At 48.0% G+C, this 24,824-nt stretch overlaps 1 protein-coding gene across 1 annotated transcript; it reads left to right on the forward strand.

The window, feature by feature from the left end:
* Nucleotides 1-15,556: 15,556 nt before the first annotated feature.
* ASL (argininosuccinate lyase) lies at nt 15,557-24,564 on the forward strand. The gene is made up of 17 exons (XM_033110613.1): nt 15,557-15,654; nt 15,843-15,897; nt 18,699-18,893; nt 19,255-19,338; nt 19,615-19,671; nt 19,819-19,916; nt 21,060-21,137; nt 21,218-21,295; nt 21,694-21,746; nt 22,066-22,128; nt 22,309-22,423; nt 22,546-22,630; nt 22,715-22,774; nt 23,033-23,116; nt 23,943-24,023; nt 24,152-24,258; nt 24,361-24,564. Exons 2-17 carry the CDS (start codon nt 15,886-15,888, stop codon nt 24,503-24,505), a joined length of 1,395 nt encoding a protein of 464 aa, XP_032966504.1. The 5' UTR covers nt 15,557-15,654; nt 15,843-15,885; the 3' UTR covers nt 24,506-24,564.
* The last annotated feature ends 260 nt before the right edge of the window (nt 24,565-24,824 follow it).

Here is a 24,824-nt window from a genome sequence, read left to right on the forward strand (position 1 = left end):
CTTACGGGCGGCTGCGCTCTCTTTCAGGTGTAGGTGCCATTCGCCCAGCCTGACGTCAGCCTGTGAAGCGTTTGCACACAGAACTTAGCTCATGTTAAGATTTCAAAGACGTCACCGCATTAGTAAACCTTTGCGACGTTAAAATCGTACCCCTCGGACACGTTACGGTGAGGGGGTGAGGCGGCTTTGGGCTGCTGGAAATAATCTTTTCATGATCTGAGTGCTGGGTACGCGGTGTGTTCAGTTTTTGAAAATTCAGTGAGCTGTACACTTATGTCCACTTTTGTGTATATATGTTTTAATTGGATAAGACATTTTAAAAGGGAAAAAAATCCCATCCTTCCTTCTCCCTCTTTCCATTCTTCCTTGAGAACGACTTGGCAAAAAAAGAAAAGTACGCATAAAGAGCCTTACCGTCAAGCACAGTCTGATCTTCCGGCCTTTCTAGGAACTTACCAAAGGCAATTACCAGGTGCTTTAAGAAAGATGAACGTGTAGTGATGTTTTGACTCGGAGATGGTCTAAATGCCCAACACTGGGGAATTAATAAATCATGTTTCAGTCATATAGTATAACATGCGGCCATGACAGGTTATGTAGCATATTTGGTACCCTGGGGAAATGCTCAAGATAGGGTTTTTTTAAAGATAGAAAATGATGTGGTGTGACCCTAACCTAAGGAAAAATAATGCATACGTAGGAAAAAATAAGGGTTTGGGAGGTAAAGCAACCTAATCTACCACATTTCAAGCCTTTTAGGGAAAAAAACGGGTTGGAGGTTGTGCTCGCTTCGGCAGCACGAATACAAAACGGGTTGGAGGTTGATGTCTATTATTTTCTGGATTTTTTTTAATATATCTGAAATATTTCCTAAAGACCGGATGGAAATGTGCCAAAATATTAACAGTGGAACGTGTCCTTAGATGATGAGTCAATTGCTATTTTTTTCTTTTTTATAGTTCTATTAGTTATCATTTACTAAACTCATTCTCTTCGTAAGGCCCTTGCTAAGCACTTTGCTATTCCATGATATTAACAGTTAATTGTGCAGGCTTTATAGTCAGAGAGCCTGTGATTCTGTTTACCTCCATCATTTTCTTAGGGACTGTTTGACCTTGAGAGATGACATACCGTCTCCTAACCTCAATTCCCTAATCTGAAAATCATAGATCCGTTAGGTAATCCTTATAATGTACCTGGCATGTAGTAAGGGCTCAACAAATATTAATTACTGTGACAATACAACCATAACACTATATGAGGTCAATCCCATCATTATTCAAATTTTATTATTGAGGAAATAGAGGCAGGCTTAGAGAGATTGCAATTCACCCAAGATCACTCATCTAAGAACTTGCCCAGCAGGGATTCAAACCCAGGGAATCTGAACAAATACAGGAATTGTATTTAATTGTTAATAGTGACTGATGATTGGATAAATAAAATGTGCTATATTAATTCAATGCAATGCTATATTTAGCAATAAAAGGAATGGAGTTACTGATACATGCTACTACATGGATGACCCTCAAAAACATACTAAGTGGAAGAAGCCAGACAGAAAAGACCAGATGTTTTATGATCCCATTTATATGAAATGTCCAACAATAGGCAAATTTATAAAGACAGAAAGTTAATCACTGATCACTGATGGCTTAGGGCTGGGAGAGGGGAGGCAATGCTAAGTGACAGTTAATAGATACAGAGTTTCTTTGGGGGAAACAGTGATGTCCTAAAATTAGGTTGTAGTAATAGTTGCATACCCCTATAAATATACTTAAAAAAAACACTGACTTGTAGACTTTAAGTGGGCAAATTGCATGGTATCTGAATCGAATATTGAATATCCACAAAGCTGTTAAAAAATGTTTTACTGGTGTTTGCCTATGGGTATTGGATTAGAAGAGAACTGAGGGGAATTTTTAACATTTAACTTTACACATTCAGAATTTTTAAAATATTTTTCAATGTACATGTTATTTTTAAATTATAAAAATATTATTTTAAAAAACACTAATTTACTTAAAATTTTTTTTTAATAAAATGCCACCCCAGGCCCCAGCAGTGCTAAAGACACACATGTGTTCTGTACTCAGCAAACAGTGGCGGTGGTGAAACAAATGTGAACAATGTATACTTCTTGCCTGGCTGACAGCCTAGTCTGGGAACCAGCTCTGGATATCGATAACTACAATATGTTGTGTTTAAACACAAGGAGCAGAGGAGGAAATGACTAATGAGGTGGAGAGGCATCATAAAGTCAGGGGGTTTGAGCTGGGTGAGGGGAGGAGCACACAAACACAAAACTGCAGGGATGAGCTTCCATACAAGAGAGGCTAGTGCCTCTGAAGGCCCCACAATAAAATGGCTGAGCTCCAGGTACTCCAAGGGTGGCCACCCTAAGACCTTGGGAATCACATGCAGTCACCTGACTTATCCCCTACGAGCAGCTTTGTAGTCAGGAGTGAGACCCTCTCCCAGGGGAAGGCTGCCCAAAAGGATCCTGCAGGATGAGCTAACCCAGCCAACAAGCTGGGACAATCAAAGGCTGAAACTCCCACCTGCACTGGCCCCAGGCGGGGCCTCCTTGCAGCTTTCCTAACTTGAGGATGCCTAATGAGTCCCTGTTCTTTGCCACCCAAAGCACACAAACCTAGTAAGTGTCTTGTTTTTCTTTTTCAACAACTGGCCTTTAAGCAGAGGTAGCAAATACATAAACAAAAGCACAGAATTTGAGCAAAGTCTGTATGTCTTCCAAGTGGAAAGTTCTGTTGAACACTGAAGCTATTAGGTCTAGAGCTCAGAAGAAAATCAGGAGATGGAGCTTTTGAAGTAGAAATGAAGCCTTCAAGTTAAGTCACCCAGGGAAGGTCTAGAAGAGTAAGACTTATTGCTTACCTGATGCCAGGGATTTGATCTACCGTATTTCCCTGAAAATAAGACCGGTCTTATATTAATTTTTGCTCCAAAAAACAGATTAGGGATTATTTTCAGGGGATGTCTTATTTTTTCATGTACAACAATCTACATTTATTAATGTACAAAAATCCACATTTATTCAAATATAGTCATGTCATCATCTTCTTCTGGAACATCGTCATAACTCTCCAAACCCCGAATTGCAGCTTGAATTTCTTGCGACTCCATTTCCTGTAGAACCATTGGCCCCAATCTCTCATGTCCAGCAATAGAGCGCTCCTTAAATGAGCACTTCTTGTCCATGTAGCCTGCTCATAGTGCAATAGTAACACAGCTGTCAGTGATTTTATCCCATGAATTCTTCACCCAAGTCACGACCTCTTACAGGCTAGGCTTCACAAAGTTTCCACAGATTTCCCTCCATTCTATTTTCAATGTAGTCATTGATTTCCATACACAAATGGTCCTTGAATGGCTTGTTTATTGCCATATCAAGAGTCTGGAGACAGGCAGTCATTCCTGCGGGAATAATTATTTGATCTATTCTCTCTGCAAGGAAGTTCTTCATGTCTTTAGCGCAGTGAGTGCTGGCTGAATCCCAGACTAGCAGACCTCTTTGGCCACCTGGCAAAACCAGTGGCAGCATTAAATTGACCCACTTCCTTATAACTGCTTGTGTGCACCAGGTTTTTTCGGTTTCAAGAACATAAATGCCTGAAACATGTTCAAACTTATTTTTCTTGCCCTTAGTGACGATTAGAGGTGGGGCTTTCTTTCCACCCAGAAGAATTGCCAAAATACAGGTAACACATGCACTTTTGTAACCAGTGGAGGGAATGTAGATTGACGAGGCACCCCTCTGATCAATTGTCATTTGAGATCCTTGGCCCATAAACACTGCAGTTTCATTCATAACAATCATGTTGGAGAGCTGGTATTTATAAAAGTTGTTGCCATCGACAAAGGACTGGAATGCAAGTGCACGTTTAATAACTTCAGTATCTTCCAGCTTTAACAGTGTTGTCGATCTTAGAGACAGTTCATATCGCTGAAGGAAGACATCCAGCCAGTGTTGCGAGGCTTTGAATTCTTCTGGGGTATTTCTAACTGTGGTGCCACTACAAGGTCAAATGCTTGAATATCAGCCCTGTGCACAACCAAAGCCTTTGCTCTCCTGTCAGCAGTCCATTCACAGATGATGTCTTCCAGCTCAGGAAATAATGATTACTGACCTGATCCACACTTGTGCTTCTTAGCGTTTCCCTCGTACACCTGTTGACTGAGGCTATTGTACTCTGCTCGCCATTTTTGAACCATTCGGAGATCCAACTTCTTCTCTTTGCAGAAAGCCTTAAGATTCTGGCCCCGGGAGTCCCCCACGATTCCTTTCTTGTACTCGACGGAATAGCTCTTTTGTTTTGCACTCATCTTGTCTGGGGATCAAAATATTATTCCCTTTAAATCTACCATTAAATCAAGTGTTACTTGAAGACTTACGACACAGGAGTGGCAACAAAAATGATGGCAGTTAAGATGATGGTCCACACAAAAGCGACGAAAAATTGTAGGCACCAAAATTCAGAAAATGTTTCTTTATTTCACATGAGTGCAATAAGTACATCCATTACAACACATGATGTATTGAATTCTGAAGATTCATATTGGACACAACCACGTCCGTTTGTTATCAAGTGCACACGTTATTCATGCGTTGTGCCTGTACACTGATCGGTCATTTGGCAATAAGTCTCAAGTTCATCTGTTTACATAGGCATTTGCCTCTCATCCAAAGGCACTCACTTGGGTATTTATAGATAATTAATTATAATTTATATTATCATTTATTTTAAGTATTAATGTCAATAGTATTATTTGTTTATATTTAATTATATATTAATATTATTTTATAATTCAATACATCCGTTGTGTGTTGCAACAGACGTACTAAATGTGTCCATCTTGCTGACAATCTTTACTGGGGCTTAGTTTTGGGGTACAGCTTATGTTACAAGCATCCTGAAAAATCATACTGGGGCTTATTTTCTGATTAGGTCTTATTTTCAGGGAAATATGTTAAGTTCTTCACATGTGTGTACTTTTTAATCTTCAGAAAGTTCCATGAAGGTGTGTGCCAGGCACGGTCTCATTTACTTCTCTCTGGAGGTCTAGGAGTTAAGCACTATGATGTAGGAAGGATGTTAGGCTAGGAAGATGTTAGGTTAAGAAAATTTGCCTTCATTGGCTAATGTTAACTTTTGTCTGTTAGCTTTTTGTTCCCTCACATGAGGTGCTGCTGTTTTTCTGTCATGTGAGGTGATGGTTAGGGTTTGTGTGTTAGCTTTTTGTTCCCTCACATGACGTGATGGTTAGCTCAGGGTTAAGAAAATTCTCCCTCGTCTCATCCCGGGCAGGAGAGATATGGGATTATGTTGCTTTCTGTCTGTTTCGCCCATATCAGCAGATGAGGTGAAGAAGTAACTAAGTTATATCAGAGTGATGTAACAGTCATGTTGCCAGGCTTTGGAAGGCCTTGGACCAATGGTCCCAGGTGAGAACAGTAGGCATTGTTTGTCCGCATAAACTGGCTCTTCAGCCGGATAAGCAATATTTTTATCACAGTAACTGCTGAACCCTCCTGGAACTGACCATTCCCTGAGAGTGGAGGGGGTTGGGGGGAAGCAGAAACAAGAAACTTGGCTCAAAAATACATCTAAAGAGATATATAAGAAAGACCTCAGTTGGCAGTACCTTCATCATTCGTCATCATTCGGCATTGGCATTGGGAACTTGTATGCAGCCTGCAGTATCAAGAGACGTCCTGACTTCGAGTTGCAGACCTGGTGAAATCTGATCAGTTCCCAACCTCTCCAGTGTTGCTTCCCCACGGTTTGATGAGTTTTTGACATCTACTGTAATAGTTGCTATCCTATAGAATTTATTACTGCTTTTGGATGCGCCCTACGTATTAACTTTCTTTAGCTAAGTGATTTTTGATCGATGGTAAATATATATATATATATATATATATATATATATATATATATATATATATATATACTAAAACCTTTTTAAACTTGTGTGGGTACTCCTTTGTTTTCCCTGCTCGTCATTACATATGCCCAGCCCATTTCCTAGAGAGGACAGTGAAGCTCAGAGAGGAGTTAGGAAGTGGCATAGTTAGGGTTGTCCTCTTTGGCCAACTCCAGAGCCTATGTGCAGCAGCACCACCCCAACTTTACCTCTCAGTCTCAGAGCCTGCCAACGTTAGGGGTACCTCCCCGTTCTGCACTAGATACTTCCTCAGTTATTTTGATGCACCAAGGTAGAAATTTCAGGGGAGAGGCCAAGCAAAGTTTTCACTCTTCCGAGGCAGATAAATCCTGTACAGCATCAGCCGTCAGCTAAAAATGGGCATTGTCCATTGTCTGAACAGTTCTGGACCCTCAAGGTGACATGAGGATGGACACAGAAAGTTTGTTTATGGTCTAGACCCTGAAGGAAATACCAGCAAAGTATAATGGGGTTGCGATCCCTTTTTTATTGTCCCAGGAGCAGGAATTGTAGACCCTTGGTGACACCCACTCATGGGTTATATTCCTGGGGATACACAGAAATGAGGCAGTCAGGTGTGGTGGTTATAGATATGGGCTCTGTAGCCAGACAGTCTGAGTTAAATGTGGGTTCTATCACTCACTAACTGTGTGGCTTAGGCAGGTTTCTTAACCTTTTTGCATCTGGTTAATTCATCTGTGAAACAGTAATAGCAGTACCTCCCTTACAGACTTGTTGTGCCTGGAATAGCACTTGGCAAGTGGGAAGCATAGAAAGAAAAAAAAGTTAACTATTATCCTCCTATATCTACAGCAAGGAAATAAGATTTTGAATAAAGAAAGCTTTAAGCATAAGGTGATACTTGCATATCATCTAGTTCTCATTGCAGATATACTGTCCATCTTTCTGGGAAAATAATGGAGTCCTTCCTTACCCACCTTACCTCAGAAGAGTTGACATGAGTTGAGTTAGAGGTCTCCAGTAGGTAAGAAAAATGTGTTGCCTGACAGTACAGGCCTGGGGGGTGGGAATGGGAACGAGTGGTCAGCCCTGTTTAGAGACGTTTTCCTGGAGTCTCTCCATATGGCAGAATAATGGTTCCCCAAAAATTCCACACCCTAATCCCCCCAAACCTTTGCGTGTTACCATGCATGGCCAAAGGGACTTTGAGATTATCCTAGATCATTTGGACAGGCCCAATCTAATCACATGGGTCCTTAAAAGAAACCTTTTCCAGCCAATGTCAGAATCAGGTGTGAAGAATGGTCAGAGACGTGCAATGTTGCAGGCTCTGAAAATAGTGGAAGGAGCCAAGGGATAGAGGTGGCCTCTTGAAACCAGAAAAGGCAAGGAAATAGATTCTCCACTGAGCCTGGAGGACTACAGCCCAGCCAACACCTTGATTTTAGCCCAGGGCGGCCTATGTGCGACTTCTAACTTCTGGAATTGTGAGGTAGTAAATTTGTACCACGAAATCTAAGATTTTGTTCCACGAAAATGTTTCTTTATTTCACATGAGTGCAATAAGTACATCTGTTACAACACATGATGTATTGAATTCTGAAGATTCATATTCGACCAACGTCCGTTCGTTGTCAAGTGCGCGCGTTATTCGCACCATCTCATGGTGTCCTGTGCACACGCAGGCATGAACACACCCAGAGCTGCGGGCCTCCCTGTGGTGACTGCCACTGGCCTCTTTGCAGTGATGGCTGCTGTCTTGGTGCTGCAGGACAAGGTGCCACTGTTCCTGGGTCCCCAAGGCATGCCTCCTACCTGATACCATTGCTGCAGCGCCTTGGGCTTCTTTAGTTTGTTTTCATTCTCTGGCTGCTGAAGTCCATGCAGAATGACAGGCATAATCCTCCTGCCTTCCAACCAAGCAGAGCCTTCACTCTGCACTCTTGGGACAGAGATTTTCCTAGAGGCTTCTTGGTCCTGGTTGCGCCTGCTCTCCACTCCTGGCCCCGTCAGCCCGAGCCTGGCTCCTGGGGCCTCTCTGTGCTTCTTTCACTTACCTTACTTAGTTTCTTATTAAGTGCTTAGAACGGTGCCTGACATGCAGTAAGCACTACACAAGAGAGCTTATAAACAAATATTCCATGTATTTTATGCTCTTTGTCTAGCCTCATTTTTAGAGCATAGGGATTAAGAACACAAATTCTCAGGTTAGACTGCTGCCCTTAGTTTGGATTCAGACTCTACTACCTACAAACTTTATAACTTTGGCTGAGTCACTTAATCTTCTAACCATTTAATCTTCTAAATTTCCTTATCTGTAAAAGAGTGATAATTGTGCCTACCTCTTAAGATGATTAAATGTGCTAATAAACAGGCAGTGGTTTTAAAACATGTCTGAATTCTTTGACACTCCTCCCTCATGGGGGAGGGTAACCCGTCACCCTTGAATCCCTTGAATACAGGCTGCCTTTAGTGACTCACTTCTACTGAACAGAAGGCAGCGGAAGTGACACTGCATGACTACTAAGACTGAGGCAGAAAAGACATCCAGCTCCCACCTAGAGCTTTCTCTCTCTCTCTCTCTCTCTCTCTCTCTCTCTCTCTCTCTCTCTCTCTTTCTCTCTCTCTCTCTCTGACCCCACCCCCATGGGTCTTTGGAGCCCTGAATCACCCTGTAAGAAGCTAAGGTACCTTCAAACCACCATGCTGGAAGGACCACATAGAGAGACCACACAGTTATGCCAACTATTGCAGCCCCAGCCATTGAGTCTCCCAGCCTAGGCCTCAGATATGTAACTGAGGAAGCCTTTGAAATGACCCCAACCTCAGCCAGTTTCTGACTACAACTGCCTGAAAAACCCTAAGCCAGAACCTCCTGGCTGAACGCATTCCACCTCCATAATGACCAAAGGTAACAATAATTATGATAGTTTTATAATTTTGGATGTTTTGTTTCACAGCAATAGAAAACTGATATACACCTAAAACACTTTGCACATAAAAGCACTGAATAAATAGTAGTCTTAATTATAATTATTTCCAACCAGCATCATCCTGGTCCACAAGGGCTTCCTTTATTAATAATAGCACTACCATTTATTGACTACTTAGTATAAATCAGACATAGTACATATACAATTTCTTCCCTACTCAATGCCTGGGTATCATTATCCCCTTTTTACTAACGCTTCAAAGGGTTAAGTCACTTACCTGACATCACACCCAAAGAGTGATGTGGCTGAGATTCAGCCCCAGCTCCTATGACTCTAAGAGCCTGTCAGGAAGCATACTTCAGTATGGTAACTGTCGCTTGAGCCCCTCTAAAATGTGGCCAGCCCTTTGTGAGACCTCTACCCAGGCTGAGTCACCAAGAACTGTCTCCATGAATAACTAACAGGACTGGTGCTCTTGCCATCCCTTGCAACATTCTTCCAGGATAGCTTCTGCACCCTCAATCTTAATTCAGCATATGAAAAAGTATAGCAACCCACATAGCCTCAAGACCCCTTGTCCAACTTTTGTTTTCACCACAAAGACTGGAAAGTTGATTGTCACGTGAGATTCAGTAATGATGCTTTTAGCCAGTTGTTCTTAACTTGATCCCTCGGGTAATTAATTTCGGATAAATCAACCTCTTGGCATGCACCCGATATGGATGTTATTGGTGCCCTGGGCAAAACAAGGCTTTGTGGCCAGGCTGCTAGGTTCAATTCCTAGCTTCGTCACTTCCGAGCTGGGTGTTGTTGGGCAGGTCATTTGGTCTCTCCCAGACTCAGTACCCTCATCAGTACAATGGGAGTAATTACAACATGACCACAAGGGGCAGTTGTGAGGATTTTAGGAGGTAAACAATACCTTATATATAAGACGTTTGGCATACTGTAGTGCCTGGCACTCTGTTAGAGCTCAAGAAATTGTTACTGAGGGGCCGCCAGTGGCTCAGGAGGTTGGAGCTCCGTGCTCCTAACTCCGAAGGCTGCCGGTTAGATTCTCACATGGGCCAGTGGGCTCTGAACCACAAGGTTGCCAATTCAATTCCTCGAGTCCTGCAAGGGATGGTGGGCTCCTCCCCCTGCAACTAAGATTGAAATGGCACCTTAAGCTCAGCTGCAGCTCAGTTGGTTAGAGCACTGTGCTGATAACACCAAGGTTGCCAGTTGGATCCCCACATGAGCCATTGTGAACTGCGTCCTCCTTTTTTTAAAAAAAAGCTCAGTGCAGTCATTAGGGAATGCAAATTAAAACAATAACGAGATACCAGTATGCACTTGTAAGAGTGAATATGTTAGTACACCTGAAACTAATATATTAATACCAATCATAATTGAAAAATAAAAAAAAATATTTTTAAAAAAGAGTGAATAAGTTAAAAAGACTGACCATTCTAAGTGTTGGCAAGGATGTACAGAACTGAACTATTGTATATGCACTTCTGATGGGAAAAGTAAAATTGTACCATTGTGGAATACTATTTGGAAATTTCCTAAAAAGTAAAACATACATTTACCACGTGATCCAGCCATTCTACTCCTAGTATTTACACAAGGGAAATGAAAGCATTTGTCCATAGAAAGACTTGTACATGCATATTTTATTTGTAATTGCCAAAAATTGGAGGCAACTCACGTTTCCACCAATAGGCAGTTGGACAAAAAAAAGTTGTATATCCATACAATGGAATACTACTTATGGATAAAAAGGAATGAACTATTGATGCATGTAATAACATGGATAAATCTCAAAGTAAGTATGCTGAGGAAGGCCAGACATGCATACACTCATATATGTATAAACTATATCTATATAGATAGATATAAATATAATGCAAATCTATAGTTACAAGAAGCATATTAGTATTTTCTTGGGGGTGGATGGGGAGAGGCAGGAGGAAGGAATTACAAAGAAGCACAAGGATACATTTGAGTATGACAGATACATTCACTATCTTGATTATGGTGTAGTTTTATGGGTGTATGCATATGTTGACACATCAAATTGTATACTTTAAATATTTGTATATTATTGTGTATCAATTATATCTCAATAAAGCTGATATATATACATATATACATACATATATATCCTACTCATGTATATACATACACACATACACATACAGGTTCATTTGGGTCCATTAGGGTTTTAACAGTGGGACTGTTTTTAACACTTTTTTAACACTTGGAAATATTCAAACATACCCATTTCAACAACTATTGATATTTTACAAATCTTCTATCTTACCCACTTCATTCCTTTTTGTTGTTGTCTTTGTGGCATTTTAATATAAACTCCAGATATCATATCATTTCACCCAAAAAATTCCTCAATATGAATCTCTAAAAGATAAGAACTTTTAAAAAACGTAACCTTATGGCATTATCTATTGTAGTTATTTTCTAGAGTGAATGTAAATGGCTTTTGTAATATGTTTTTATTGACATTTTTCTTGAGATAATTCTAGGTTCACATGCAGTTGTAATAAATAATACAGAGACATCCCTTTACCATCTACCCAGTTTCCTCCAATGGTCACATTTTGCAAAACCATAGTATAATATCACAGCTAGGAAATTGACATTGATAAAATCAACTGATCTTATTAACATATCCCCATTTTACTGGTACTCTTTTTATGTGTGTATCTATATACGTATTAAGTTCTACACAATTTAATCACCTGTGTAGGTTCATATATCAAGATACATCATGGTCAAGATACTGAACAGTTCCAACACCACAATGACCCCTCATGTTGCCCTTTTATAACTGCCTCTCCCTACCACCCCTAATCCCTGGCAACCACTACTCTGCACTCCATTTCTAAAATTTTGTCATTTCAAAAATGTTGCATTAGTAGAATCAATGTTACTTGCTTCTTTTGGGATTGTCTTTTTTCTTTCCCACTAAGCACAAAATTTCATGGTGATTCAGCCAAGTTGTTGCATTTCTTTTTATCACTGCTATGTCCACGGTGTATATTTACGCTGTAATATTTTTTATGGATCATTTTTAAATCCAAAGCTTATTATCATTATCAGCTGCTTGCAAAAGGCACCAAGAATTTATTTTGCAATTGTTGGGTGACATGTTGTATAAATATCAATTAAGTCAAGTTGGATCATGATTTTGTTTAGATCTTTTATATTTTTCTTTTTTTTTTTTTTTGAGTACTGGTTCTGTCATTATAGAGATAGGGATGTTAAAATCTTCAATTATAATTTTGGGTTATTTATTTATCCCTTTAGTTCTGTTAATCTTTGCTTCATATATATTTTGACACTATGTAATTAGGAGCACACCCATTTAGGATTATTAGCACTTAATGATTAATTGGCCCTTTTATTATTATATAATGATCCTCTTTATTTCTGTTAACATTTCTTGCCTTAAAGTTTACTTTGTTATGAATTTATCCACTCCAGATTTCTTATGATTAGTGTTTACATGGTATATTTTCTATCCCTTTACATTTAACTTGTCTTTATGTATTAAATGGATTTTTTACAAACAGCATATAGTTGGACTTTACTTTCTTAATGCATTCTGACAACCTCTGTCTTTTATTGGAGTGTTTAATCCATTTACATTTAGTGGAATTATTGATATACAGTTGACCCTTGAACAACATGGGTTTGAACTGCGTGGGTTCACTTACATGAAGATTTTTTTCAATAAATACATACAGTTCTGTAAATGTATTTTCTCTTCCTTATGATTTTCTTAATAACATTTTATTTTCTCTAGTTTATTTTATTGTAAGAATACAGTATGTAATATAACATACAAAATGTGTGTTAATTGACTTTGTGTTATTAGTAAGGCTTCCAGTCAACAGTAGGCTATTAGGAGTTAAGATTTGGGGGAGTCAAAAATTATATGTGGATTTTCAACTGTGTTGGGGTCAGCACCCCTAACCCAGCATTGTTCAAGGGTCAACTGTAGTTGTTTTTCTATCATCTTGCTATGTTTTTCTATCTATACTTGTGTCCTTTATTCCTGACTTCTTTTGGATTGAGAATATTTTAAAATCCCATTTTATGTCCTCTATTGGGTTTTTAAACGTACATTTTTTTTGGTCGTTGCTCTAAGAATTACAATATGAATCCTTAACTTATCCCAGTTTGCCCTGAATTAATATTATACTTCTTCATGTACAATGTAAGAACCCTACAACAATATAATTCCATTAGTATCCTTCTCCACTTGTTATAAAACTAATAATTCATTGTACTGGTTTTAAATAGTCATTTGTTTTTTAAAGAAATTAAGAAGAAAGAGAAAACTCTTCTATACAGAGTTGTCTTTTCTGATGCTCTTTATTCCTTCCTGTAGACCCAAGCTTCCACTTGATATCATTTCCCTTCAGCTTGAAGAGCTTCTTTAGCATTTATTGTAGTTTGGGTCTCCTGGCAATGAATTTGACCATGTGTCATTTAATAAGTCTTGAGAATTTGACTCAATCCCATCTACCATTTCTGCTGCATTATAGGATTCAGACAATTCTAGCAATTCCCTGGGAATAGACTCACCCCAGTCCCCAAACCCCAGCAGCCCCATCCTGACAATCTGAAAAGGAACTGGGTCTGATGATGATCAAAGAGGTCCTTGAAAATGAGATACCTGCAACTGCTTCCCAGAGTGGCCGAGAGCCCAGTCTTCCTTCCAGTCATGCTCCCACAACAAATCCAGCATCCACCTAAACCTCCACTTGGAGCAGGAGCACTAAATTGTTATATGGGCTGAGTGTTGCCTCTTGAAAGCCTAAGATAGCCTTTTTTTCTGACCTCTCTATGGACTACAGATAGCAAAGGGTGCCATCCTGGTGGCTAGAGATGACCTGCCCATCTTCCCTGCACTGGTAACAGACTGACCACTGGCAGGAACACTTTTCCCAGTGTCTCATAGCCTCCCAGAGGTTTTGGCTCAGGAGCTTCGGCCTTTTCAGAGGGAATGTGGCTAATCAGCTCCCATGAGTCTTTAAGCTAAGCACATTTCTTCAAGATTAAGGGTCATGCCCACTTTGGTGTATACTGTCAGGGCCTTAGCTGCAGACTCCTTTGATTTGTCTGGTGTTTTCTTTACAAGCCTTTATACTGCCTCATTGTCTTCCTCCTTCCCTTTCCCAACCATGCAGTGGCCGCCATGCAGGCCACGTTTGCTATTTGCAGCAAGCAAAACTGGGGTGATGGACTCACTTCTGTTATGTGGTGCAGTGTGGGCAGCCAGACTGTCCCCTTCTAACTGGGTGCCCATAGGTACATCCTCTAACTCCTAACACCTTACAGCTTCAGTTTCTTCATCTTTATACAGGACTGTTGTGAAGATGAAATAAGATTAATCATGTGAAGTCTTTAGCGCAGAGCCTGGAACCTGCATTAGGTATTGTGGCTACAGCCCTGCTCTCAAACATCTTCCCCAACTCCCTTTCGAATCTCAATTCATTTGCCAAAGGATTTGGCTCCTGTATATTAATATTCAGGAGTGTGATCTCATTTTGCAGAGTACTACTGGCTTTCACACGGCTCCCAGGACGGGATGTCTGGCCTCATACACTAACAGGTAGAGCCTAAGGACTTGCCATATGCTCTCAGTTTTCAGGACCACATACATGGCTCATAGCTGATCTTACTGGTTTTCCTGTCCACCTAATGGCCTGCTGGGGGTCACAGAGGTAAAATGTCTGAGGTCTTGCTTCCAAGGAACTCACATTTGTGTAGGGGAGAAGACCCAGAAACACAATTGCTGTGCTCCCAATTGAGGAAAAGGCTGCTAGATGCCCCTATGCTCAGGATCCCTTGGGAGCACCTGGATCCAGGATGCACCTGGATCAGCTGAGTGGCTTCCCAACATTGATGATGCTTGGCTAGAATGCTGATGGACTAACGGGAGGTAGCAAGATAGACAGCAATGAAGGGCATTCTAGGCATAGGGAACATTTAAAAAGGCTTGGAGTTCTCCAAGTAGGCCTTTGCCCAGGCTGCTGCCTCTGCAGGGAATATTCTAATCTCCACTGAGCTAAGTCCCTCTCATCTTTCAAGACCCCACCTTGGATCTCCACCAGAAGCCCTTCCATGGCAGGAGTGCGAGGCTGTCCCCCCAGTGTGTAGAACACGGTCTGCTATTTTTGTTTAATTAATCATGTCAAGGAAATCTTCCTTAAGTATTCTAGATAGACACCCCCTCTGCTCTGCGCTGCCCTTTGTGACCCACCCGCACACCTTGTCCATGCTTTGTTAAAGCTTCTTGAGGCACGCGTCATTTCTAATGCTTATTTCTTTTTCTTCAGTATCTGTGTACCTAGTACATAGGAGGTACCCAGTTCGTGTTTGGTGAATGAATGAATGAACGAATGAATGACCGCGCATGCCATTTCACATTATACTGTATCTTGTGGGCCCGCCAGGCCCGGCCCGGCGTCTTCGCCTCTACCCTTAGCCAGTGTCTCCAGCGCCCGGAGCATCTGCTGCCTAGAGCGCTGTTCCCAGGCAGCACCCTCTGCGTCCCCTACCCACCCCCTGGGGCCGATCGGCGCGAAGCCGGGTTGAAGACCGCCCCGCCCACAGCCGAGGCTGAAGGGCTGAGGCAAAGCCCACCTCGCCCGGCCTCCTGGGATTGGTGCGGCCGTCGCCAGGAGGCGGGGACAGGTCCAGCTGCCGGTGACGCACCCTCAGCCATTAAAGCCCCGCCGGCTGGCTGGCGCGACAGACCGAGCGGCCAGGGGCGGTGAGTGCGCGGCGGCCTGGCGCTGGGCACGGGCGGGAGCGCAGGGCGCGGAGGACCGAGGCGCTGCCCACGTCCGCCTCCCCACCCGCGGTGTTCCGCCACGTGCAGTGCTGGCGCCGGAGGCTGGCCCCGCCCTGGGGACCCCGCCCGGCGGTGGAGGAGGTCGTCAGTCTGGTCTTGTCTTCCAGACCCGTAGGATCGAGGTTCCCGGACGACTAGGAACCACCCAGCATGGCATCGGAGGTAAGTAGGCCTTCAGGGACGCCGGTCCTCCGAGCTTCAAACCAGGGGTGGGGGGGGCGCCCTGGGGGCCAGCCGGGTCGTGACTCTGCACGAAATCTCCTGGTGCCAGACCTGCCTCCGCCCGCCCTCCGGGTGATTGTCCTTCCTGGCTCCAGGCAGTGGGCACTCCCGTCTCTCACTCTTCTCCAGGCAGTCAGTGTGGCAAACCCATCAAAGCATTCTGCTGGGGAAGGTGGTCCTGACCTGACCTCCTGCTGTAGCAATTGTCCTTGTGTAGCAGAGTCCATATGACTGTGCTGTGTGGAAAGATCCAGGAGGTAGAAGGCTGTGCCCTGTGGCCCCAGTGCCCAGAAGCTTCCTGTCTCACTGGCCTCTCTTTTTTAGAGACAGAGGACTCCTGGGTTCTCTTCCTGACCACTGAGTGGCAGGAGTCTGAGGCACAGGTTGCTTTTCTTGGGCCTCCGTTGATTTATCTGGCAAATGGGGATAATAATAGCCGTCTGCCTCCCTCTGTAAAGTACTGGGTCATGAGGTCATTGCTTTGAAGCCTTTGAGTAAAAAGGGGGCTGTTTTCTTGATGTCAACCGGCCTGGAAAGCAGTAGGTCTGGGTTCCAGTCCCTTCTGGCTTTCATTAGCTGGCAAATCACTTCCTCTCTCTGGGCCTTAGTTTGTTCATCTGAATAAATGGGATAAGAATGCCTGCCCTGCTAGCGTGGGTCATGGTGGAGGGCCAGGGGCAGGGCCTAGACTTTGGAGCCAAACAGACTTGGTTTCTGAAGCAGTCACTTGACCACCCTGGACCTCTTTCCTCCTTTGTAAAATAGGGGTGACATGCCCACCTCATAGGAGGCTGTAACAACACATAGAATGCCTCCCACAGGGCTAAGCAATAGTAGGTGCTCAGTAAGGAAGTGGTAGCTAATGGTACCAACAGCAACAAAGGGTATTCTCTGTGCATTCTCAGGGGCTATTGCTCGTTCATCCCAGCCCCACCCGGTGTCCCTGCCCCTTGCCCCAAAGGGATCGTTCTGGCCCAGGTGTGCCCTGGTTTGGAGCAGTGCCCTCTCCCACCACATTGGTCCTCCCCATCACCTCAGTGCCCAGGTGGAGGCACCTCACTCTGACATCTTCCTGGGGTCTTTTTAAGCCTGCTAGTAGGGTGGGAGCTTGGCCCCAATGCAGAATGGGGCGCCAGGTGACCTCTGCTTCCCCCAGGCTGCCCTGTGGGTTGTAACTAATTGGTTTGGCTGAGGTCCTGCTCGTTAAGTTGTTATTACTAACAACACAGGCAGGGAGTCTTGCTGGGGGAGGAATGCCAGGCTTCTGGCTGAGGAGCAGACTGGCTCCCTATCCTTACTGGCTGGCCCTGACCTTGTGGCCCCAGTAGTCAGGACCGGAGCCCCAAGTGGTGCTTTGCTGAAGATCTGGGCTTGCTGGGGCAGCAGAGGGCTAAGGGCAGTCCTGACTCAAAGGCTGAGGGGGGTGGAGGCTGCTGATGCAGGGCAGAGTCCTCTGGTGGCCAATGCTGGGCACTGAGGGGTCAGCTCACAGCCTGTGGCTGGAGCATGCTGGAGGCCCTGTGGTGCACTCCCTGGCCCCAGCAGCCCTTGGCCTCTCCCTTAGTAATACCTAGAATTTACTGAGTGCCAGGCACTGTGCTATGTAGGTACTTAGCAAATTTTATCAAATGGGCAGAGATGCAACCCTGAGGCTTGGAGAGGTTGTATAACACACCCATGGGCCGGAGGCTAACAGAGGTCTGAGATGTTGCAGGGGGACAGAGGAGGACAGTCCCCAGTGGCCATTTAAATGCCCTTACACAAAGAGATGCACTGAAGTACCACGCACACTCCCTGCCGCACTCTCCCCTCCCAGGCCCTGGCACTCTGGCTGCTTGGACTGCTTCACACGAGTTCTGCACCCCTCCCCCATCTGTCCCATGGCCTATGCCCTCTTTCAAAACAGAGGTGACTCTATCTCTTCCCTCTGCCCTTGGCTCCTGGGGGGCAGAGGGTCAGCTAGTGACCTCCAAGAAGGATAGTGATCACGGGTGTGTCAGGGGAGCTCCCCAACGGAGTGGTGGGGGTTGAACCTTCAGGCTCTGCTCCAAGCTACGGGAGGGCAGTGCAGGTAACTTCAGCCTGATGGGGCCCCTCAGGTGCCTCCTTGCCTGTCCCTACAGCAAAAGTTCAAAACAAAAGAGCCAGCACAGAGGTCCTGGCAGCACGTGGGGTTCAGAGCGTGGGCTCTGACTTCAGACGGCTGGGCTGCAGTCCTGGCTCTCACTCCCGGAGAGGGCAAGCTACAGAGCTGCTCTGGGCTTGGCTTCCCTCTCTGTAGCAGCAGAGTACTGGTATCTGCTTCAGAGGGCTGCTGTCAGTACATGCAAGCGATGAGAAAGGGCCCAGCAAGCAGGGAGACTTTCGTGCGTGATAGCCAGTATTACCATCACTGGTACATCAGAGCTGGATTCAGACTCTGGGTTCTGGAGTGACTTCCCACCTTGTCAGTGGCAGGAAAGGCTCCAGGAGTTCTGCTGTGGTCTCAGGGTGCCTTGTACCCTGCTACCGTCTCCCTGGGGCGGTCTCTTGTGGTGGGAAAGAGCCCTAATTTCAGTGCACGGCCACTTTCACACACTCACTCCCTGAGTGACTTTGGGCAAGTTCCTGACTCTGAGCCTCAGTTTCCTTCTGTCTGGTTCCCACTGCCATCACACTTGATCATTCTCCTGAGGGCCCTTGTGAGGGGTACTGTCCTCGCAGGGTGGAAGGAGATTAATTGCTCCTGCTCTCCTGACCAGAGCGGGAAGCTGTGGGGCGGCCGGTTTGTGGGTGCTGTGGACCCCATCATGGAGAAGTTCAACTCGTCCATCACCTACGACCAGCACCTGTGGGAAGTGGACGTTCAGGGCAGCAAGGCCTATAGCCGGGGCCTGGAGAAGGCAGGGCTCCTTACCAAGGCTGAGACGGACCAGATACTCCGAGGCCTGGACAAGGTACTTCCCGTGCCTCGAGGCCCACCCCGGCCCCTTCCTGTGGCCCCCAGCTCCCACCAGATCCCCAGGTGCATGTTGCAGTGTCATCGCAAGCCCTTCGTTTGCCCTGTGGTGTCTGTGTGCCTGGAGAGCTGCCCTTTACCCACCTGCTGTGCTCACCGTCTCTCTGCATCCTTTATCACCCCATGGCTCCACGGCTCATGGGCACAAGTGCGCTGGGCCTGAAATGCTTCCTCGGATGTGGGCTGCACGGGGTCCTCCTGTGGCTCTCCCAGGACCAGGGCAAAGGTGGGGACAGGGCTGGGCCCTCTCGGCTGTCAGTGCCTGCCTGCCTGACCCCGGTTACTGCCGTCGGCTACAGGTGGCTGAGGAGTGGGCCCAGGGCACCTTCAAGCTAAATCCCAATGATGAGGACATCCACACAGCCAATGAGCGGCGTCTGAAGGTATGACCCCTCCCACTCCCCTGGCGTGCCCGCGCCGCCTTGCCCTGGGCCACTTTGAGCATAAGCACCATCATTCTGTTCCCTTCGTCACTGGCAGAGTACAGGTGGGAACTCAGAACAGGAGGCCTCGGCAGAGATGGCAGGGCTTGGGCAGGACCAGGGGCCCTGGGGCAGGGAAGGGGGCTACATACAGGGAGGGAGGAAGTGCACCCACCTGAGGGGACTCCTCTGGGCTGCAAGCAGCAGACCCCAACCCGTGCCTCCCTCCACCCCTAGGAACTCATTGGGGAAACTGCCGGGAAACTGCACACAGGACGAAGTCGGAATGACCAGGTGCCGCCAGCCCCCCTCCCTACCCCGCGCCCAGTGCTTCCCAACCTTGGGGGGTTTCAGACAGCAGAATTGGAGCTGTGCAGCGGTCCTGGCTCCCCAGGGAAGTCACACATCTGTCTCCCTGAGTGCCACCTCCTCCTCCCACAGGTGGTCACAGACCTCAGGCTGTGGATGCGGCAGAACTGCTCCACACTGTCTGCTCTCCTCTGGGAGCTCATCAGAACCATGGTGGACCGGGCAGAGGCGTGAGTCCCCTGCGGACACCCAGGTGGCAGAGCGGGCCAGGAGGGCAGCCAGGGTTTCCTCTCCCCTGACACAGGCAGCTTGAGTGCCAGACCTCAGCAGCTGGGATGAAAAGGGTAGAGGAGCCAGGCCTGGGGTACAGGGTCGCAGAGCATCTGGGAGTGGGGCATTTCTTGCAGTGTCCCCTTCCCCTGTGCCAGCTTAGTCAGGCAGGGCAAGCTCCCCGCTACGACGATCCACAAGCAAGAAGCCGAGGCACTTGGCAGGAGTTCTGAAGCCTGAAGATGGGGGTGCTGGTGCCTGGGGCAGCCGCGTGTGCCCCACGTCCCCACCCCACCCCACGTCCCCACCCCACCCAGCATGGCAAGGAAAGGACAGCCGAAGGCCGCCTCCCACCAGCCGCCTCCTAAGCTTTAGCTCTGTGCCCTGACTGCTGAGGTGTCCCTATTTGTTGTCAGAGACAGGGTTGACCACACCTCCTCCCTTGCTCCCCATGACCCGTGTTTCACAGACCTCACCCTCTGGGGGAAACGAGCACAAGCACCATTTTGGGGATAAGGAGTGCCTGCTAATGGGACAGGGTTTCTTTCGGGGGTAGTGAAGTGTTCGAAAATTGATGTGATGGTTGTACACTGAAGTATACTCTTTAAATGGGTGAATTATATCTCAGTAAAGCTGGTGACTTAAAAAAAAAAAAAAAGACAGAACCACCACCACAGCCCCTCTGCCTCTATCCTACCTACTTTGAAGTGCCCCCAGCTTTTCTGGGGAGCTTCCCGCCTGCTCACAAACAGTCCCACCAGGTGCCTCCTTACTCCTACCCACCACCGCCCTGGCCCCTGCTGAGAGATGCTGCAGATGCAGACACCACGCTGAGGGTGTAATCCATGCTTGGTACTGGCCAGGCCTCGCCCTGCGGAGGCCCCACAGCTCTGGTCCAGGCCTTGGATCACACTGCCCCACTTCTAGTCTCTTCCTGTACAATGTGTCTGTCCCCAGGAGACCACCGTGCAGGCCGATCCTTCTTAGGCCTGCCCTGCTCTTCCCTGGAGGGGCCCAAGGCTGCAGGGTCCAGGTGTCACAGGCAGACCTCACTCAAGCCTCCTGAACCCCTCAGGTCCCCTACCCCTACTCTTCCTCCACAGGGAACGTGACATCCTCTTCCCAGGGTACACACACCTGCAAAGGGCTCAGCCCATCCGCTGGAGCCACTGGATCCTGAGGTGAGCTGGGCCCTGATGGAGGGACTGTGGACGGAGGGCCCCTGGGCTGCCCTGACCTTCCTGTCCCTGGCTCCCCACAGCCATGCCGTGGCACTGACCAGAGACTCTGAGAGGCTGCTGGAGGTGCAGAAGCGGATCAACGTTCTGCCTCTAGGGAGGTGAGTAAGGTCCCAGTGCTCGAAGGGTGGGGGCCAGGGTTGCTGCCACAGAGTTAGCATGGCCCTTGGGGACTGACAGAGGAAGAGCCAGGAAGGACAGGGGAGCAGAATACCAGGTAACCTGCCTCCTCATCCAGGGGTTTTCTACATGGGCAGACAGGACCCTGTATGGACTCCCAGTTCTCTTTATGATGTGGACGACTGAGATGACAAGTGTGTCAGAGCAGGGTCAGAGCTCTCCAGACAGACAGCCATTTGCCCATAGCCTGTCGTGTCCCCTGCACGGGACAAATTTTTGGGCACCAAGCTGACTGGGCTCAGCTCTGGGTGTGAATGTGTGTGTGTGCCAGGGCCTGCTTGCCCGAAGCCCTGGTCACTCAGAACCCCTGTCCCTGCAGCGGGGCCATTGCAGGCAATCCTCTGGGTGTGGATCGGGAGCTGCTCCGAGCAGGTGAGCCCACGCCCCCCTGCAGATCCCGCCAGGTCTGGTAGAGAGGGCAGGGGCCTGGGTGAAACCTCCGTCTATTACCTATGGACACTGAAGTTTGAAAGGTCAGGGAGGCCTGTGGTGGGGTGATGGCCCTGGGTAGACTCAGGGCTCCTGCCTCCCTCCTGGGACCTGTACCAGAGACCCTCCCCCACCTGCCCCTCTCCACGCTGCTTCCCTGCAGAGGGACCAGGGAAGTGGCTGGGCAGCTGGGTCAGGTAGAGGAGGCTCCTCCTTGCCCTCCAGCCCAGCCCTGTTGCTTCCCCACCCTCCCCTCATCCAGCACTGAACTTTGGGGCCATCACTGTCAACAGCATGGATGCTACCAGTGAGCGAGACTTTGTGGGTGAGTCCTGGGGCAAGCCCGCTCATCCCCTGCACTGCACCCCACCTTTGTCCCTCAGCCCCGGCTCCTCTCCAGCCTCTTCCCACCCCCATGTGGTCCACCTGGAGCTTCTCCAGACTGGGTGAAGAGCAAGAGAAGCTGGGTGACCAGAGAGCCTGCTCTCCCTTCCCCTCTCCCAAGCTGAGTTCCTGTTCTGGGCTTCGCTGTGCATGACCCATCTCAGCAGGATGGCGGAGGACCTCATCCTCTATGGCACCAAGGAGTTCAGCTTTGTGCAGCTCTCAGATGCCTACAGGTAAGGCTGCACTGCCGTGCCCAACTCTGCTCCCACCAGCATGGCTTCCTTCCTCTCACCTCAGCCAGCAGGCCAGCCAAGGGGCAGGGGAGCCCCTTGAGCCCTAGCATCTCTGTCCCCAGCACTGGAAGCAGCCTGATGCCCCAGAAGAAAAACCCAGACAGCCTGGAGCTGATCCGGAGCAAGGCCGGGCGAGTGTTTGGACGGGTGAGAAGGACGGGAGGGGGTGAGGCCTGTGGCTGACGGCATGGGCTCCGAGGCCCAGTCTGCTGACCCTCACTCTTCCCTTAGTGTGCTGGGCTCCTGATGACCCTCAAGGGGCTTCCAAGCACCTACAACAAGGACTTACAGGTACAAGGCTGGAGGTGGTGGGGACGGGGCGGGGCAGGGTGGGGCCCACCTGCATGTGCACCACGAAGCGGTTCTCAGGGCCCTGGCACTCACAGGTGGGGGCCCCACAGAAATGCCACTTTCTGTCCTGTGCACCCTGAGCGCACTCCTCTCACTCGGTGCGGGCTGTGCAAGGGCTGAGTGTTCCCAGGGGAAGGCAGAGAGGGACCCTGGGGGGACGGGGCTGTAGGGCCCTCACCCCTGCCACGTGCCTCCCAGGAGGACAAGGAAGCCGTGTTTGAAGTGTCAGACACCATGAGTGCCGTCCTCCAGGTGGCCACTGGCGTCATCTCTACGCTGCAGGCAAGACAAGCCCCTTTTCCCCTCAGTCCCTGAACTCGGGTGGACATGCCAGGAGGGTGACCTGACAGGAGGCGAGGGTGGGTGGTCCTCGCCTGGGACAGGGAGAGGGGGGTGCTTGTTCCTGCCCTTGAGGAACAGTAAAGGGACAAAACTTTAGCTGCTGCAGTACAGTGCATGTGGGTTAGACTCAAGGAGTCTCATCAATTTGTCCAACCAAATTTCGTTTTTAATCTCTTGTGGGAAGTTTCAGTATACAACAGTTGAGAGGATGTATAATGAACCCCTATGTGCCAACATCCAGCTTCAGCAGTAACCACCTCATGGCCTTTCTTGCTTCAGCAGCTGTCTTTACCCACAACCCCTCCCCTCCCCCTTATTTTGAAGCAAATCCCCATTTTCATATCATTTCATTCCTAAATAGTTTAGGATGTGTCTCAAAAGCAGTGGTTCTCAGTGTGGTCCTGGGACCACAGCATCACCTGAGAACTTGATGGAAGTGCAGTCCAGGCCTCACTCCAGACCCACTGGATTGGAGAATGGGGGTGGCCGTGGGGATCTGTACTTGTAATAAATCCTCCAGGTGATTCTGATGTGTGCTAAAGATAAGGACTCTGAAAACATAAAGGCAGCCCACCTCATAAAGGCAGTCGCACACCTCAGAATTACCAATTATTATGAAAAGATGGCTGAAACAGAGAGAGCAGAACAGGGTGGTAAGAGTGGATCTGCCCAAGGCAGGGGACATCCTGGCTTAGGGGTGGGCTTGGGGCTGGCAGCTTAGGCCCCGAGTCCCCAGGACTCACCACCCCCCGGCGCCTGCCTCCAGGTTAACCGTGAGAACATGGCGCAGGCTCTTAGTCCTGACATGCTGGCCACTGACCTCGCCTACTACCTGGTCCGCAAAGGGGTATGTGTGGGGTGGCTGGGGTGGAGGAGTGAGGGGACGACGGGTGGGGTGGGCAAGATGCGCGGGGTGCCCACCACCGAGCAGGGCACCGAGGCAGCCAGTCAGCACTGTCCATCCGGCACCCGCAGATGCCATTTCGCCAGGCTCACGAGGCCTCTGGGAAAGCCGTGTTCATGGCTGAGACCAAAGGGGTCGCCCTCAACCAGCTGTCGCTGCAGGAGCTACAGACCATCAGGTGCAGCTCCTCCCTTCCCTCTGCTGCCTCTCAGGGCTGGAGCTTGGGCCCCTGAGGCCCAGGTGACCAGGCGGTCCTGGCTCATCTCCTTCTTCCCCCCAGCCGCCTGTTCACGGGTGACGTGAGCCAAGTGTGGGACTACGGGCACAGTGTGGAGCAGTATGCTGCCTTGGGTGGCACCGCGCGCTCTAGTGTCGACTGGCAGATCGGCCAGGTGCGAGCACTGCTGCGGGCACAGCAGGCCTAGACCCTTCCCCACCCTGCTCCCAAATAAAGTGGGCCCAAGGGGAGGCTGCTGCGTGTTTCCTGCCTGGCCTGTCTCCGTCAGCGGTGGGCTTGGGGGCTGCAGAGAGGCAGTGGAGGTCGTCAAGGAAGTGGAGAAACGGCAAGAAAAGCCAGTCCCCCGTGGGGAAGAGAGGAGCGGGAATTGCATCTCACCAGAGCTTGTGCCCTGCTGAGGTCTCACCCCCTTTCACTGCTGGGCATCACAGTGACCTCCTGCCTTGGGTGTCTTGGTAGGACTGGCCTCCCCAGAGCCCTGGTGGGAGCTGATGGGCTTGGTTAAC

This window comes from Rhinolophus ferrumequinum, chromosome 7 (genome assembly GCF_004115265.2).
Source record: "Rhinolophus ferrumequinum isolate MPI-CBG mRhiFer1 chromosome 7, mRhiFer1_v1.p, whole genome shotgun sequence".
Lineage (NCBI taxonomy): Eukaryota > Metazoa > Chordata > Mammalia > Chiroptera > Rhinolophidae > Rhinolophus > Rhinolophus ferrumequinum.